This window comes from Neolamprologus brichardi, chromosome 7 (genome assembly GCF_056152115.1).
Source record: "Neolamprologus brichardi isolate AB-2024 chromosome 7, ASM5615211v1, whole genome shotgun sequence".
In the NCBI taxonomy this organism is placed as follows: domain Eukaryota; kingdom Metazoa; phylum Chordata; class Actinopteri; order Cichliformes; family Cichlidae; genus Neolamprologus; species Neolamprologus brichardi.
In genome coordinates this window covers 21972294-21986089 of record NC_142110.1, presented here as the reverse complement: position 1 = coordinate 21986089, position 13796 = coordinate 21972294, and the positions used below count along the sequence as shown (strand labels likewise).

At 37.9% G+C, this 13796-nt stretch overlaps 1 protein-coding gene across 1 annotated transcript; it reads left to right on the top strand.

Moving 5' to 3' along the window:
- Positions 1 to 9383: 9383 nt before the first annotated feature.
- c7h11orf96 (chromosome 7 C11orf96 homolog) lies at positions 9384 to 10911 on the top strand. The gene has a single exon (XM_006782406.3). The coding sequence runs from the start codon at positions 9706 to 9708 to the stop codon at positions 10090 to 10092; it is 387 nt and encodes a 128-aa protein (XP_006782469.1). The 5' UTR covers positions 9384 to 9705; the 3' UTR covers positions 10093 to 10911.
- Positions 10912 to 13796: the final 2885 nt, after the last annotated feature.

Below are 13796 nucleotides of genomic sequence, written 5' to 3'. Positions count from 1 at the left end.
CTTTTGATGCCCTTTAATGTGTTCTCTGTAAGAAGGGGCAGAAATTACTCAATTCTGCAATGATTGTTTTATTACAGAGTTTGGTATCTGTATTCAAATCCATCTCTATAAAATTGAGGGGTAAAGAGTAACTATACACCCCCATAGGTTACTGTTGCAGCACAGGGTTAAATAGGACAGCAACAACACCGACATATACAAGCTTGAGATGGGAAATTTTACAGCCAAAAATGACTGTCCAGTTGTGCAGTTGTGTTGTGTTGGAATATGAGTTGAAGAAAGTGAGAGATGTTATGTTTTTATAACATAAGGCAACTAATTGCCTGGCTTAACTAGCTTACACTTTTCATTCCTTATAACTACAGTCAGTAACTACATTTGTAGTCTCATAAAGAACCAAAACATTAGTGTTTTTGTTTGAGTGTGCTGCTGCTAACTTTAATAAGAGAATCAGTTACATGGAAAAAGAATAGGGTAAGTACCAGCAGTGACCAACCTGTTATGTCTATTACATATTACATGTTTGATCAGTATAAACCCTAAACCTTGAGTTAAACACAATGCCATGGAGATATATAGAGTCAATTTAAAAGAGAATACTCCAAGAGCTTCTGTGAATGCCAGTGACAACTCAGCACAGGAGACCAGGTTATTATTGGTTTCCCAGACACTGGACACTCACCGAGTCCTTTCTCACAGGGGACTCCTGGGTTGTTGCAGGGCCTTTACCTTACACTACAAATTCCCTTAAGAGGGTCACTGCAGTGAATTGCAGGAGGTGAAACTTTTAACATTAAGTATCTCTTTTTCAAAAGTCTACTGGGCCGACATAGTAAGAAGTAATATAGCTTGAGAAACCCAAGCAGAGGGAGAAGATGTACACTCAACAAAAGATTTGAACGCAGGACCCACTTACTGTGAGGCAATAGTTCCAACCACTGAATCACCACGCTGGTTTATTTGGGTTAAAAAGCTTTCCACAGACCATCCTCGTGGACTGTATTGTTGGCTTAATATAAAATGTTGCACTGTGTGAGGAGATGAATTAACCTTGCTCTTGACCTTTGTTCTTTCTCTAACATGATAAACACAAAGGACAACCCCAGAAAAACTGGGGCTTTCCATCATTTTTTTTAAAAACAGCGAAACATTTCACATGTCAGTTCTTCATGTTTTCATTTCAGTGGCTTGTGCCAGATTTGGAATGGTGGAAAACATGACCTCATCTTGTACTAATTTGTCTCTCCCTCTGTTTTCAGTATCCGCCCCCTGGCCCGTGAAGTCACGTCTTTCCTGTGTGAGTTTTAGAAGCAGGCGCTAATGTCTCATGTTAACAGATGCATCGTCAGTGGCATCTTATAACTGATTGTAATGCATCACCAACGTGCTAACACTGCACAGACTTCACAGTGGTGTATACAGTCCATCCATAACAAGTGATCATACACATGAATCCACTGACAGTAGCTTATTATCAACAGATCCAGAGTACACTGGACACAAATCAAGTAGGTGCACCTTAACTCGGGAATCAGAAGGATGGAAAGCAGGACATAACCTCTGAACAGCTATAGGAGGAAAATTCTTGAAAAGCCCCCAAGGTGGACGTACCAAGAATGAAGCCAGGGGTCTTCGCTGTATTTGACCTTTATGTGTCCTTGATGAAGCTGTTTTGATTTGTACCACTAGCTCGCTGTCAGAAAGTGCATGAGTGAACCAGTAGGGCAATTGATATTCAGATGTTTAACTTCCACTATTAAAAAAGACTCACTCTTTTTAGCGAAAGCTTAAAGTGGTTTGATTTAAACTTTGCAAATGTAACCTGGAATGCATCTCTTCCTCTAATAAAAGTGCAAACACAAGAATACAACAAAAACTATCTTTTACCTGCAAGACTTACAGCTTAATGTGTCTGTGGGTGCACGTGACTGCAGCATAAACAGACACGGTGTTCCTGCATGCGAATTCTTCCCAGTCTCAAGTCTCAGTTTATAAATAACCGTGTTGTCCCTATGAAGTCTTACGGAGTTGGTCTCCAGAGAGGGAGGGAAAGGGGACCAGTCCAAGTGCTAGAAAAAGAGTGGCTTGATTTTTACTAGCAGTTTTTGTAAACAGTACTAAACCCACGTCTCTTTATAAGACTACACTGGGGGTTACAGGGGGAGTCCTCTACCACATATACCACATATTGCACTTATTTTAAATGTGTAAATATTAAAAGCGAACAGTAGCCTTTGCTGGGATGGTTAACCTTGCTTATCTTAAACAGGGAAATAGTTACCCTAGCTCTTTCCAAATGTTAGCAATATACCTTGGAGCAACTGGAATAGTAACTTGTTTATATATACTGTATACAGGCAGGCACACTATGTGCTGTTACGTTAGTGTTTTGTTTCATGTAGTAGTTAAAGCATAATGTCTTCTTAATAATAAAGATATTTTAAATGTGCATGGTTATTGTTCTTTGTGAAGAACAAGAGAAGAAGTCAAGTATTTGAGTTTTGCAGCTTGACTTTTGCTTCCCTCCTTTCTCCAGTTCACTGACATTTTGTGGTGGGTACAGGAGCATTTGCATGTTCAGGAATGTGGCCTGTGGAGTGTACCTCACCTTTTGAACTTGTATTTCTGGGTAATGGGTTTCACGCTCTCTCTCTCTCTCTCTCTTTAAATTCTGTTAAAGTATGCTAGATTGCAATGGCTCATTTTTATTAGTGAAATATTTAACATATTTAATTAATAGCTCACCTTAAAATCATATTGTTGCATTTGTCTTTTGGCCAATAGAATTTTTAAAAATGTATTTAGTGTTGGACGTAGAGATTTCTACAACAGAGTATTAGGGCAACAAGACAAAACATATTCTTGATCATTTTGAGAATAAAGACAAAAATCTATTTTCAGAAAAAAGGCAAAATGTGGAGTTTACCATTGTTGTTTTAAGACAAACTGCCACATTTGCTATACCCTCTACAAAATGTCTTGGTTAGATGAGTTAGTAAAACAAATTGATCAGCTGTCTTGTGATGCAACATACATCCTTTTTATTATAAGAGGCTGTAACCATTGATAAACCATAACGATCATATGTATCTACATCTGTATGTATATTATCTTCTCCTTAACAGGTGGGCCAGTCTGAATGTGAAACTTAATGCTAACATTATCACATATACAGCAATTACTAACAATTACATGATTTTTTTTTTTTTTTTAAATCTATAAAAGATGCCAGTTTGTATCCTTGACAGAATTTTGTTTGACTCATTGCTAAATATAGAATAAAGAATTTGAAAAAGCTCTGCGGGCCTGAATATTATGGAACTAAATGGCAAGCACCAAAAATACAAAGAAAAAAAAAAGTAAAATCTCTTTTAATCTCTTTAAAATCTACAGATCTTGTATCTATGTGTTTCATGCAGATAGTATTTCCTTTTTACTTTACTAAACCCATCAACCAAAAGAAGCACTGCACTGCAGAGCTCACTGATGGACACAACAGTAATATTTACATTGCCACACTACAAGTGGAAAATGAGACATTCATAACAGGTCAAGGGTGAAACAGCTGGTGAGTGCAGTTTGTTACAACAAGGCAAAAATAAATAAACTTTTAATTATATTTATGTTGATTTATTATAATGTTCTCTTTTCTGAGCTTTAATGTGTTTCCTTTGCTTTTGTGCACTTCTATTTTCTCTCTTAATAATAATAATAATACATTTTATTTAAGAAAGGGCCTTTCAAAACACTCAAGGACAATGTACACAAGCAATAACAGCAACAAACATAACAATTTACAAAATAATAAGGATAAAACGTTGAGCAAATACATAAAATAAAGTAGCAGGATGGAAAATTTATGTGGAATAGGCTAATGTGAACTGATCTATCCCTGACATTTGAACACATTTGCAATTCTTGTTACCAGTGTACACATATAAACACACCTTTTGTCAGTCTGTCTCTTGTGACCCTGCAGACAGAACTCGTGCAAAGGGATGTAGGGCAGTATGTCCTAAAATATCTGACAGACTATTTTAAATTGCCTATACACCACTGAAAAAATGCAAACTAAAATAAATAAGGTTAAGAGGTGCTACGCCACCAATGCTGTGAAGTTGTGCATAAGCAAATGAATTATCTAGCTTGATGCTAACGCTAGCCTCCTAACAATAACATTGTACAAACTAGCTATTTGGCACATAAGAAAATTGTATGATGAGAACACCAGCTCACTGAAGTGTAGTGGGTTAATTCACTAGGGAATGCAAATATCTGTACAAATTTTCACAACAATTAATGTGTAGTTTGTAATTTTTTTCTACAAGAACCAAAGACAGTCCAAAATTTAATATCCTACCAGCCTGGTTAATAACAATGTCGCCTCCAAAGTATAAGTTAGTGGCCTTTATTTGTCCGTGCAACTGCTTCTTGTCTGGGTTGAATCAAAAATGTAAACATTGTTCATGCCTGGGTGTTTCTGGCAGCTGTTTGTGCTTAATAACGCAAATATATTTTTTGTTTCAGGTTACGTCTGTAGTTGTATATCCGATAGTTATACATTCGATATATTAGATTGCCATAGTGTGCCATACACTTATGTGTATAATAATCATACTATTAGTGACTTAAACCTTTATATTTGTGTGCCTTACATTAAGCTTTGTAATTCTAACCAACACATATTCATAACACACATGTAGACTCACACATTCCCTTCACACTACTAATGTATCATGTGATGGAAGTTAAACTATGTTTCCTAACAGGACTCTGATATTTATACACACATTGCATCACAGATTTAATACTATTTAATAGTAACCAAATACCAGTTACTATAGAGGTTATAGAGGTTACTATTTGTTGTTAACAAGCACTTCAGAAAAGGCACTGCCGATCTTACAGATTTTCATTAATATGCAATCTACTACTTGTTAAGGTCTGTTTAGCAACAAAAAAACATTCTTTACTTCCTAGTCAACTGTGATGTTGGAAAAAGGGCTAGAAAGCTACACACTAGAAGACCTGTAAATAATTGCACTGTAAAAACAAATAGGTGAGTTAAATATAACCTAAAATTATTGAATGGCTTCAATATTGAGCAATAATTCTTTCTATATAAATAATTGCAAAGTCATATGACACTGAAATAATATTTTAAAGAAGTGTTTCTAAATGTTTTCATTTTCAAGCTATAAAGGGATAAATGGAGAAAATCAGATAATATTCTAGCCAAAACATTGGCCTTACTCTTATCTCTTCTATTCAGTTTAAACTCTTTAATTAACAGATTTTTTAAAAAAAGTCCAGGAGAAAAAGGTTTTCATACCATTGTTTTTGCCAAACTCTGTCCTTGTGTACAGCATGTGCAGCACTGTCTGGGTCTTTTAGAAAAAACATATAATCCCCAAGGACATACAAACCAGCTCTTGGCCTACTTGGTTCATGCTGAGTACACTTGTCATTCCCTGCAAACGTGTCATAAAACACGTACGCTAAAGCAAATGAAAAATCAACTGTGCAGCATATGTTTATGCATCAACTACCCCATATCACAAACATTTACCTCTTAACGGTCCTCTAATGTCATTTGACAAAAGTGGTTTGATGCTGGTGTGCCTTAGATATACTCAAAACAGAGAAAACAGGTGTTTGCACATTCACATATGCATCTGACACACATATGCACTCTTCAAGATTATGACTCCAAAGTGTAAGCGTGAGAAATAGGATGACCTCGTTGCCCACACACTCCCCTGAAGTGTCATTGAAGGAATGCATGACGAAATGAGGGGGGCTGTTTTAAGCTGTACTGTCACTCCTGGAAACTCCACAAGGATGGCAAAGGAAAGCCCATGAGGTCAGCCCTTGAAATGCAAAGAACTTGTCACCTCAGTGAGGCTGATACTATGATGCATAATGTGCAATATGCTGTGGGTGATACTAAATACTAAGTAATAATAAGTAAAGGACATTTAGCTTTAACCATAAGTTTTATGGTGTTTTTGTGTTGCTTTGCCCACTGTAATGCATTTGAAAAACTAATTTTGGGTTTTATAAATAACCTTAATCACAATCCCAGATTCATTATGTTCAAGAGCCATACATTGAATATAGCGACTATTTACCAAATGCCAAAATATTTTTGGCATCCCTGAAGAAACAGCACAATAACTGAGCAGACACACCTCACAAATAATCACAGAAGTAGATAGAAAAAAAACATTATATCAAACACATCTAAACCCATATGACTATTGATATCTATTTTAAGTAATTTGTCTGTTCTGACTAAGCTGAAGTGCACTGTCTTTTTTAATCCTCTGTCTTCCACATGAGGTCATTGAACCACACATTGGCTATAGGAACATCTATATGGATGACGATGTGACAAATGCCTGCTGCTGTCTTTTCCTTTCTTTTTCTGATGTGAGAAATTCTGTCAATGATTTATTCAGAATAGTCAGAAATAGAGTGGATGACTAAGTCTGTGATTTTCATTTTTCGCAGGAGAAATTGAGAACACGACTCTACATAGGTACACGTATTTCTGTTTGATCAGGTGACATCTGACCTGTGTCACATGTGGAAGAAAAATATTTGTCAGCTACAGTGTGACCACGGGCAGTCTCCACCAACCCTGGCCTGCCAGCGTCAGCACTGACACTGATGTATTTAGTCATTACAGTTACATTCAAGATGACGTAATTGGGATGATGCTGGGGCTGCTGATCAGTCTGTGCTGTTTTATGTTTGTGTTTGTTTACTAATCGACAGTGACGTTTACTACATGTCATGCTGAGAAAACTGTATCCATTTTTCTGGATCCAAAATTTATACTCCCTGAACTTAAAAGCCTACACCCACTGAATATGTTTCATTTACAGCACACTCGTAGTAATCTTAGTCAAAATCTAAAATGCAGTTTTAACCTTAAATCAGCAGCTGTAATTTTAGTTGTTGGAGTCATTGCCAAACTTGAAATTGGAGCAGGTGCATTCACTGACTAACCTCCCCATTTTCTCCCAGTGCAGTAATAGCTGATACCACAAATATAAAACAGTACTTAAAAAGATCAATATAAGGAACTTTCAGTGACATCTTGCTCTCAAAGTGCAATTTTATGTATATACCACATAATAGTCTGTATAGACTTTTGAGGCAGACACATCTGCATTTGCAACTAAAACATCATTTTGGAACAATATTTTGAACAATATCAATAAGTTTGATTTGTGTTGTTGCAAATTATTTATTTATTGAATATTTTTACTATGTCCATCCATCCGCTTATCCTTTTCAGGGTCGCGGGGGGCGCTGGAGCCTATCTCAGCTGTCATAGGGCAAGAGGCGGGGTACATCCTGCACAGGTCGCCAGTCTGTCCCAGGGCCAACAAACAGGGACAGACAACCATTCGCACTCTCATTCACTCGCACATTCACACCTAGTGGCAATTTGGATTATCCAATTAACCTATCCCCACAAGCTGCATGTCTTTGGACGGTGGGAGGAAGCCGGAGTACCCGGAGGGAACCCACGCAAACACGGGGAGAACATGCAAACTCCACACAGAAAGACCCCGGCCTGATGTTGGAATTGAACTCAGGACCTTCTTGCTGTGCGGCAACAGTGCTAACCACCGTGCCACCGTGCTGCCTACTATGTATTAATATTATAAAAATTAAAACAATTGTACATTCATAACAAAAATTAGGGGCTTTAGATATTTTAATGTGAAATTCTTGGTCGATTTTGAATCATGTAATACTGCACTGCATTTTTGTTCTGTATGTTATTGTATTAAAATTCAAATAAACATAATTTATTATTAGCCTTCACTGCATGCAGAAAAATTCACAGACACACACAGTGCCACAACATGCCAAGATCTTTGAGGTTGCCCAAAATGCCAAGATGCCAAATGTCTCATGGGAGTGCTGTCTAATACCAACAGTGATTCCAGTAATCTTTGAAAGTTTTTAGATTAAATTAATCTGGAGCAAATTGTTGTTTTATTTTGTGCCATAAAGTAAAATCCAAAGTTGCTCTTCCTTGTGGCTCATAACACCAAAAGCTGCTTATTTCAGGTTTACCTGCTCCATGCTTTGGCCATTTGTTGCAAGTCTTCTCAAATTGAATTTGAGTTCCCTCAGGGTGCTTCTGTTTTCTTCACACACAATGCATGTGGCCCAGATAAGTTTTTCTGCTTGTTGTTGTACATGTAGACTGTTTTATGCATTTGCAGATGCCACTGGGTAATAAATGAGATGGTTGTGCCAACACAGGGACTGTTATAAGTCACACTATTTGCCTCTCCTACAGTCATGTTTACACATGAACCCTGCAAGCGTCGCTGCCAGATGTGTTTCTGCTCAGATGGGTCAGATGAAGGGCAGCTGAACCCCTTTGTTAAGCACAAACTATTACATAATATGTTGTGATGGTGTATAGAGGCATTTATCAAACACAATAAAATGAGTCTGTTACATTTCAGATGTCAGTTGTTTTTATTAAATGGGAATAATGTGCAGAAAAATAAAGCCTCATTTTTATTTAATCACAATTTTAGTTTTTAGTGCCATCTTGTCTTTAAAGATATTCTAATTTTAGTTGTTCAGTTTTTCCTGCAATCTTATTTACTAAGTTTATTATTTGTTTTATCTCTTTTTGATTTTTCTAATAATTTTCTGTGGGGTTTCTTTTTTTTTATTCAGTTGCATCTTCTGTTTTTACCTGTTGTAAACAAGGCCTCGGCTTCAGTGCATCTCTGAGTTTAGATTATTACCGTGTGTCTTTTTATTGTTTATTTAATGCTGACCTAGGAAACAAATTTCATTCTTTTATGTTTTTAACACCATGAAGGACAATAAATGAATACTGAGATAGATATTTACTGAATGAATGTGTGAATCTGGTAAATAAATAGAAGCTTCTTTGGCCAGGTATAATCTAACTCTGGTATCTTGTGGCATTCCCTTAAATACAGGAGACTGAAATAGATTTCCAGCTAAAAACAAAAACAACAGCCTGAGCCACTGTGGCAAATCTTATGGCTTCTGAGTCTCCTACTCTCAACCTTTGGTTTGGTTTCTTTCAAATGACTCTTTGTCTGTATCAAGTATCTTTCTCATCTTCTCTGTGTCTATGAACCCCACTTACAAAACCTTAAAAGCCCCCTACACAGAGATTCACTTCTCACATGTTTATTTTGAGGGACTGACTGCTACAGAAACTGGAAACATGACTGGAGGAAAGGAGGGGAGTAGGAGGAACCTGGCAAATAGAGAGTAGGGAGGGAAGGAGAGAGAGAGGCTGAGTGGGTAGTGAGGAGCTATAAAAGAGAATGCTGGAGCTGTCTGTGGCATTAACCTCAGCAGACTCAGAGTCTCACACACACACAAAACAAGGAAGAGTGGAATCAACGGGCATCAGCAGAGTTGAAACACACTGTGTGCTGAAGAGCAGAAGCTGACCAGAGTAGTTTCAAAGCAGCTGTATCTTCAAGAATACTACAGTGTACTTGGACTTGAAGCTTTCTGGAGTGTTTGTTTGGCTGAACTTTGGACTGACTACTGCTTTGTTGCTCCTGAGAAAGAGTCTCTTCGTTTAAACTGGAAACAGCACAGAGACAAACTGTCCGCAGAGAAGTATTCAAGCTTTCACTTATAGAGCCTTCAGTTTCACTGGACTCCTGTTCTACCATGGCTGCTCAAATGGTACGTCAAATGGTTATGGAGGCCTCTGGCTTCCATGTCCTGCCAGCTCACCTTATGGCATCAGCTATGGAGGAGTTTCCCCAGCAGTTGCCCGTCCCAAAGGGCCCAGCAAAGGGCAAGAGCCGCTCCCGTCGACCTCGCGAGGCTCGCTTCAAAACACAGCCCGTCACCTTCGCTGAGATCCAAGAGGTAGAAGAAGAAGGCTCCTCGCCCCTGGAGGAGGAAAGGGCACGACGCTCCTTCTTGCAGTCACTGGAAAACCTGCGGCGGAGCACACAGACCCTCCACTGCCCACCTGCTGCCCATCACAGCTGCACCCCTACACCCACACAGGCCAGCCTGGACTCCAGCGACTCCGACTCCACCCAGTGAGGGCAGAGACGTGACCTTCTCCCGGCTCCCACGTTCTTCGCTTTGCCTTGACCCCGCTTTGAACTGAGGTCAACTGAACTGAACCAAAGTGGCCTGTTTGCCAGGCTGCCTGTGTATAAGCTGCTGCTCTTCATTCAAAAGCCTGCCTTTTAAAAAATACTAACATGCCAACACAAAGTATAGAGCTTAAAGATGCACTTACAGCATATCTGTAATGAGTCTACCACAGGCTGGTTACACTGTTCCACAGATATGACGAGTGTAAAAGTAGCAGTGTTGAGCGCATCACTCTTCATACGTATTCCTTTTCTACTGTAGTCTGATAAAAACTTGAAGGATGAAAGATAGATGGTATTTTCCCATTTTAAAGCTGTATAGGTATTTTTTTTGTTTGAATCCATATTTTTCTACTTGAGTCACCATAGAAAGAACTCTTAAAAGGTTTTAGTATTATGACTTACAAGGCAGTAAATACTTTGACTAAGCAACATGCCCAGCATCGAAAGTGACCTGGCTGTCACTGGAGTAGTAGAGTACCATTGACAAAGCTTTGTCAAGAGTTTGAGCTCTTGTTTTCCAGCTTCGGTTCATGTGCAAAAACATACTTTCTGCATACATGCCTTTATTTATTCCCTTTATTTTGTTCATAACCAAGTGGAGCTATAGATGTAATATTATTTTATTGTTCTTTCTGACTTCTAAAGTCACCTCAACTTTCAACGAAAAATATAACCTTCATACTTGTTTTTTGTTTGTTTTACTTTATACATATATGTTTGTCGTATGTACCTATAAATAAATATTTTCAAATATTTTGAACCATTTTCTGTTTTCCTTTCTTTGTATATTCCTGTTTGTGAAGGATTATCATAGAAAAAAAAAAAAAGAACTTCAGAAGTTAACAGTTATAACTTTTGATACGATTAGGACTACAGCAAACTCATAGCCTACATAGATTTAACTGGTTTTCCATTACCAGTGTTATTGTTAAGATAAACTTTTGCCTGACTCGCTTGTAAACACACTTGTCAACACATGACCAATGGCTTTAAAGGTGACGCAGTTTCAGTAATGTTGGGTAATGTTGGGTTTCTAACAGCAACGCACAGAGAGCCACTGCAGCCAGTTGTGTCATGGAGTGACACGGACTAGAGATGAGACAGTAAGTGGGTGGCAGTTACATGATAGTGTAGGATTTACTCACTAATTTTATTGTTATGAGTGAAAACACAAAAACACTTTCCTTACCCTGCCAGTAGTATTCATGCTGCCTAGTAGCCACCAACTGTCTTTTCTATTGGATTTCTGTACTTGGATTTGGCTCACAAAATAAATTTAATCTCCCATGTTTATCCTAGTGAAGTAACATGTCAGCAAGTGCAAAAATATGTCCTATTAACATGCTTTTAATTGTTGCTGTACAATTAAACGATCTTTGTTTCTCACACTTGGTATTGGTAGATTGTTGGAAAAGTAACAAATACTGCAATACAGATTTTGTATATTTTACAATAACACCTACACTCTCATCTTTTAGTTCAAGACTCAGAGAAAGAGCACTTGCTACAGCAGGCCAAAAAAGCATCTTGAACTTACAAGCCGTAACATCCCTGACCCTGTTGCTGCTTCTGACGTAAAGCAAAGCACAACTGCGCTTTTCTTTACAAAAAACAACAAACAGCCAGTTCCAGTTATCCAGCCAAAGTGGACATGGATAAAGACCAGCCGGTAGCACATGAAAGGTCTCCAGAGCTCTTTCCCCATCCTTTACCCAAACACACTCATTAGTCATTGTTTTTCAAGTGCTTGTGGAGCTGTTGTAGTTAACCACACACACAGCACACTGTTTGACGACGCAGCTCTGGAAACAGCTGAGTCACGGAGATATTGTCTGGTTTGAAAAATAGAGAGAGAGATGGAGAGAGAAGAAAATCACATTTGTCATCTAATGCCGGAGTGACAGATTGATTCAGTCCATGCCTCCTCTTCCTGCCCTCTTTCTTCAGCAACCCAGTTTTTATTTTGCAGAGGAGCTGAGGTAGTGTTCAAGAGCATCACTGAAACAAAACCTTGCATGTGAAATCTTCTTTTAGTAATTAGCTTCACTGTCTGACTGCAAGACAGATTGCTCTGTGCTTTAAAGGAAGACGGATTATAACGGTTTGGCCCGGATGACTGATTTTTACAGTTGTGAAGTGTCTGACAAATGTCCAGGGACCAGCAGTCCACTTTTTGCCTCAAAATGAAAAGTTTTAAAGGGCGCTTGAACAATGAAGGGTTGCCATTCTTGGTCTGGGCACTGCACTCAAATCCATCAAGGGAGAACTCTTCCCCCTTTTAAAGATCTGGACTAAAGAGCAAACCTAGCACTGAAAGCAGTCAGTTAAGCATGAAAAACAACATGAAACCACTGTTAAAGAGTCCAAACTGGGGTAGTGTGACCCTGTGAAGTGCATGATGTCTTTGTAAACAACTTGATAGCAGCTAAAATAGCATAAAAGAAGGGCAATCATCTGATAAATGAATATGTAGAACATGGAACAAACTGTATAGATGCTCTGTTTTGTCAGTTAACGAACTAGATAGCCTGTAAGGAATAAAAAAAAACTGGGAGGAAGCTGAAAAGCTATAATCTTGTTCAGTGTCATTTTCCTGTTAATGTTGGTGGAATACCAAGCTCCTTGAAAGGCGACATCACTGTTTAAAATACACCACTGTCTGGAGCTGCTGTTTTCATTCTTCTGCTGCTTTGCTGACACTTACATTTATTCAAATGCAAAGGAGCTTGTATACATGCGTACAAAAAAAAAGTACATGCATGCCTGGACTATTCCAAAATAAGAAAGAAATGTGCTGTATTGTAAGCTAAAAGTAGATTCGGTGTTTTAATCTAAATATTCTGCTCCTTAAGTAAAATATGCACCTTGTACCTATTTTTCATAAGTTTGTTTAGAGTTCTGGTTTTAAACATTTTATTACTGTAAAATCTGAAGTGTATGCACAATATTCTGAAGGACAGAGGACTGAAAATTAAATCTTTTAACATGGACAACTGTACTTCATGTGATCATTTTTTAAGTTTTAAGGTAAAATTATTCAAGTAATTAGTAAATCAAGTGGTATAAAAACTGATTACTACATCTGATTCTAGCCTCTCGCTGTACTTGAGAGTGAGTCAGTCGGTACTTTAGGGGTTTTCAAAGTAAATGAAGGACAGATATGATTCTTCACCCAGGTGTTAAAACAAAAATAAGGTTTTAAACCATAAAGTGATGTGAGTAACGGATCATTAGAGCGCTGAATAATGGAAACAACTAATCCACTGCTTTTATGTTACCCAGCAAAATAAACCTTTTGAAAAATTGCTCACTTTTAGGTGAAAAGTCACTCTAGATATTGCATTACAACCAGCTATGTTATCTGTTTTTTATTATTCCTTTTGGTTTGCACATAATTATCTAAACATGTGAAAGCCTTTATATTATGAAATATGTCCTTTTATTTATTTGAGATATGTCTTAATTAGGCGTATAGTAATATATCTGGGGAAACCGTCTGAAGGCCACATTATTATATTTAGGTTTGTGGCAATTTTATTTGTGTACAATTCCAGCAGAGGATTTCAGTCAGGTTGAAATTCAGACTTTGATCTTGTTTCTGTTCTTTTTCAGCCATTCTGTTATAGATTGCTGGTGTGCCTGGGA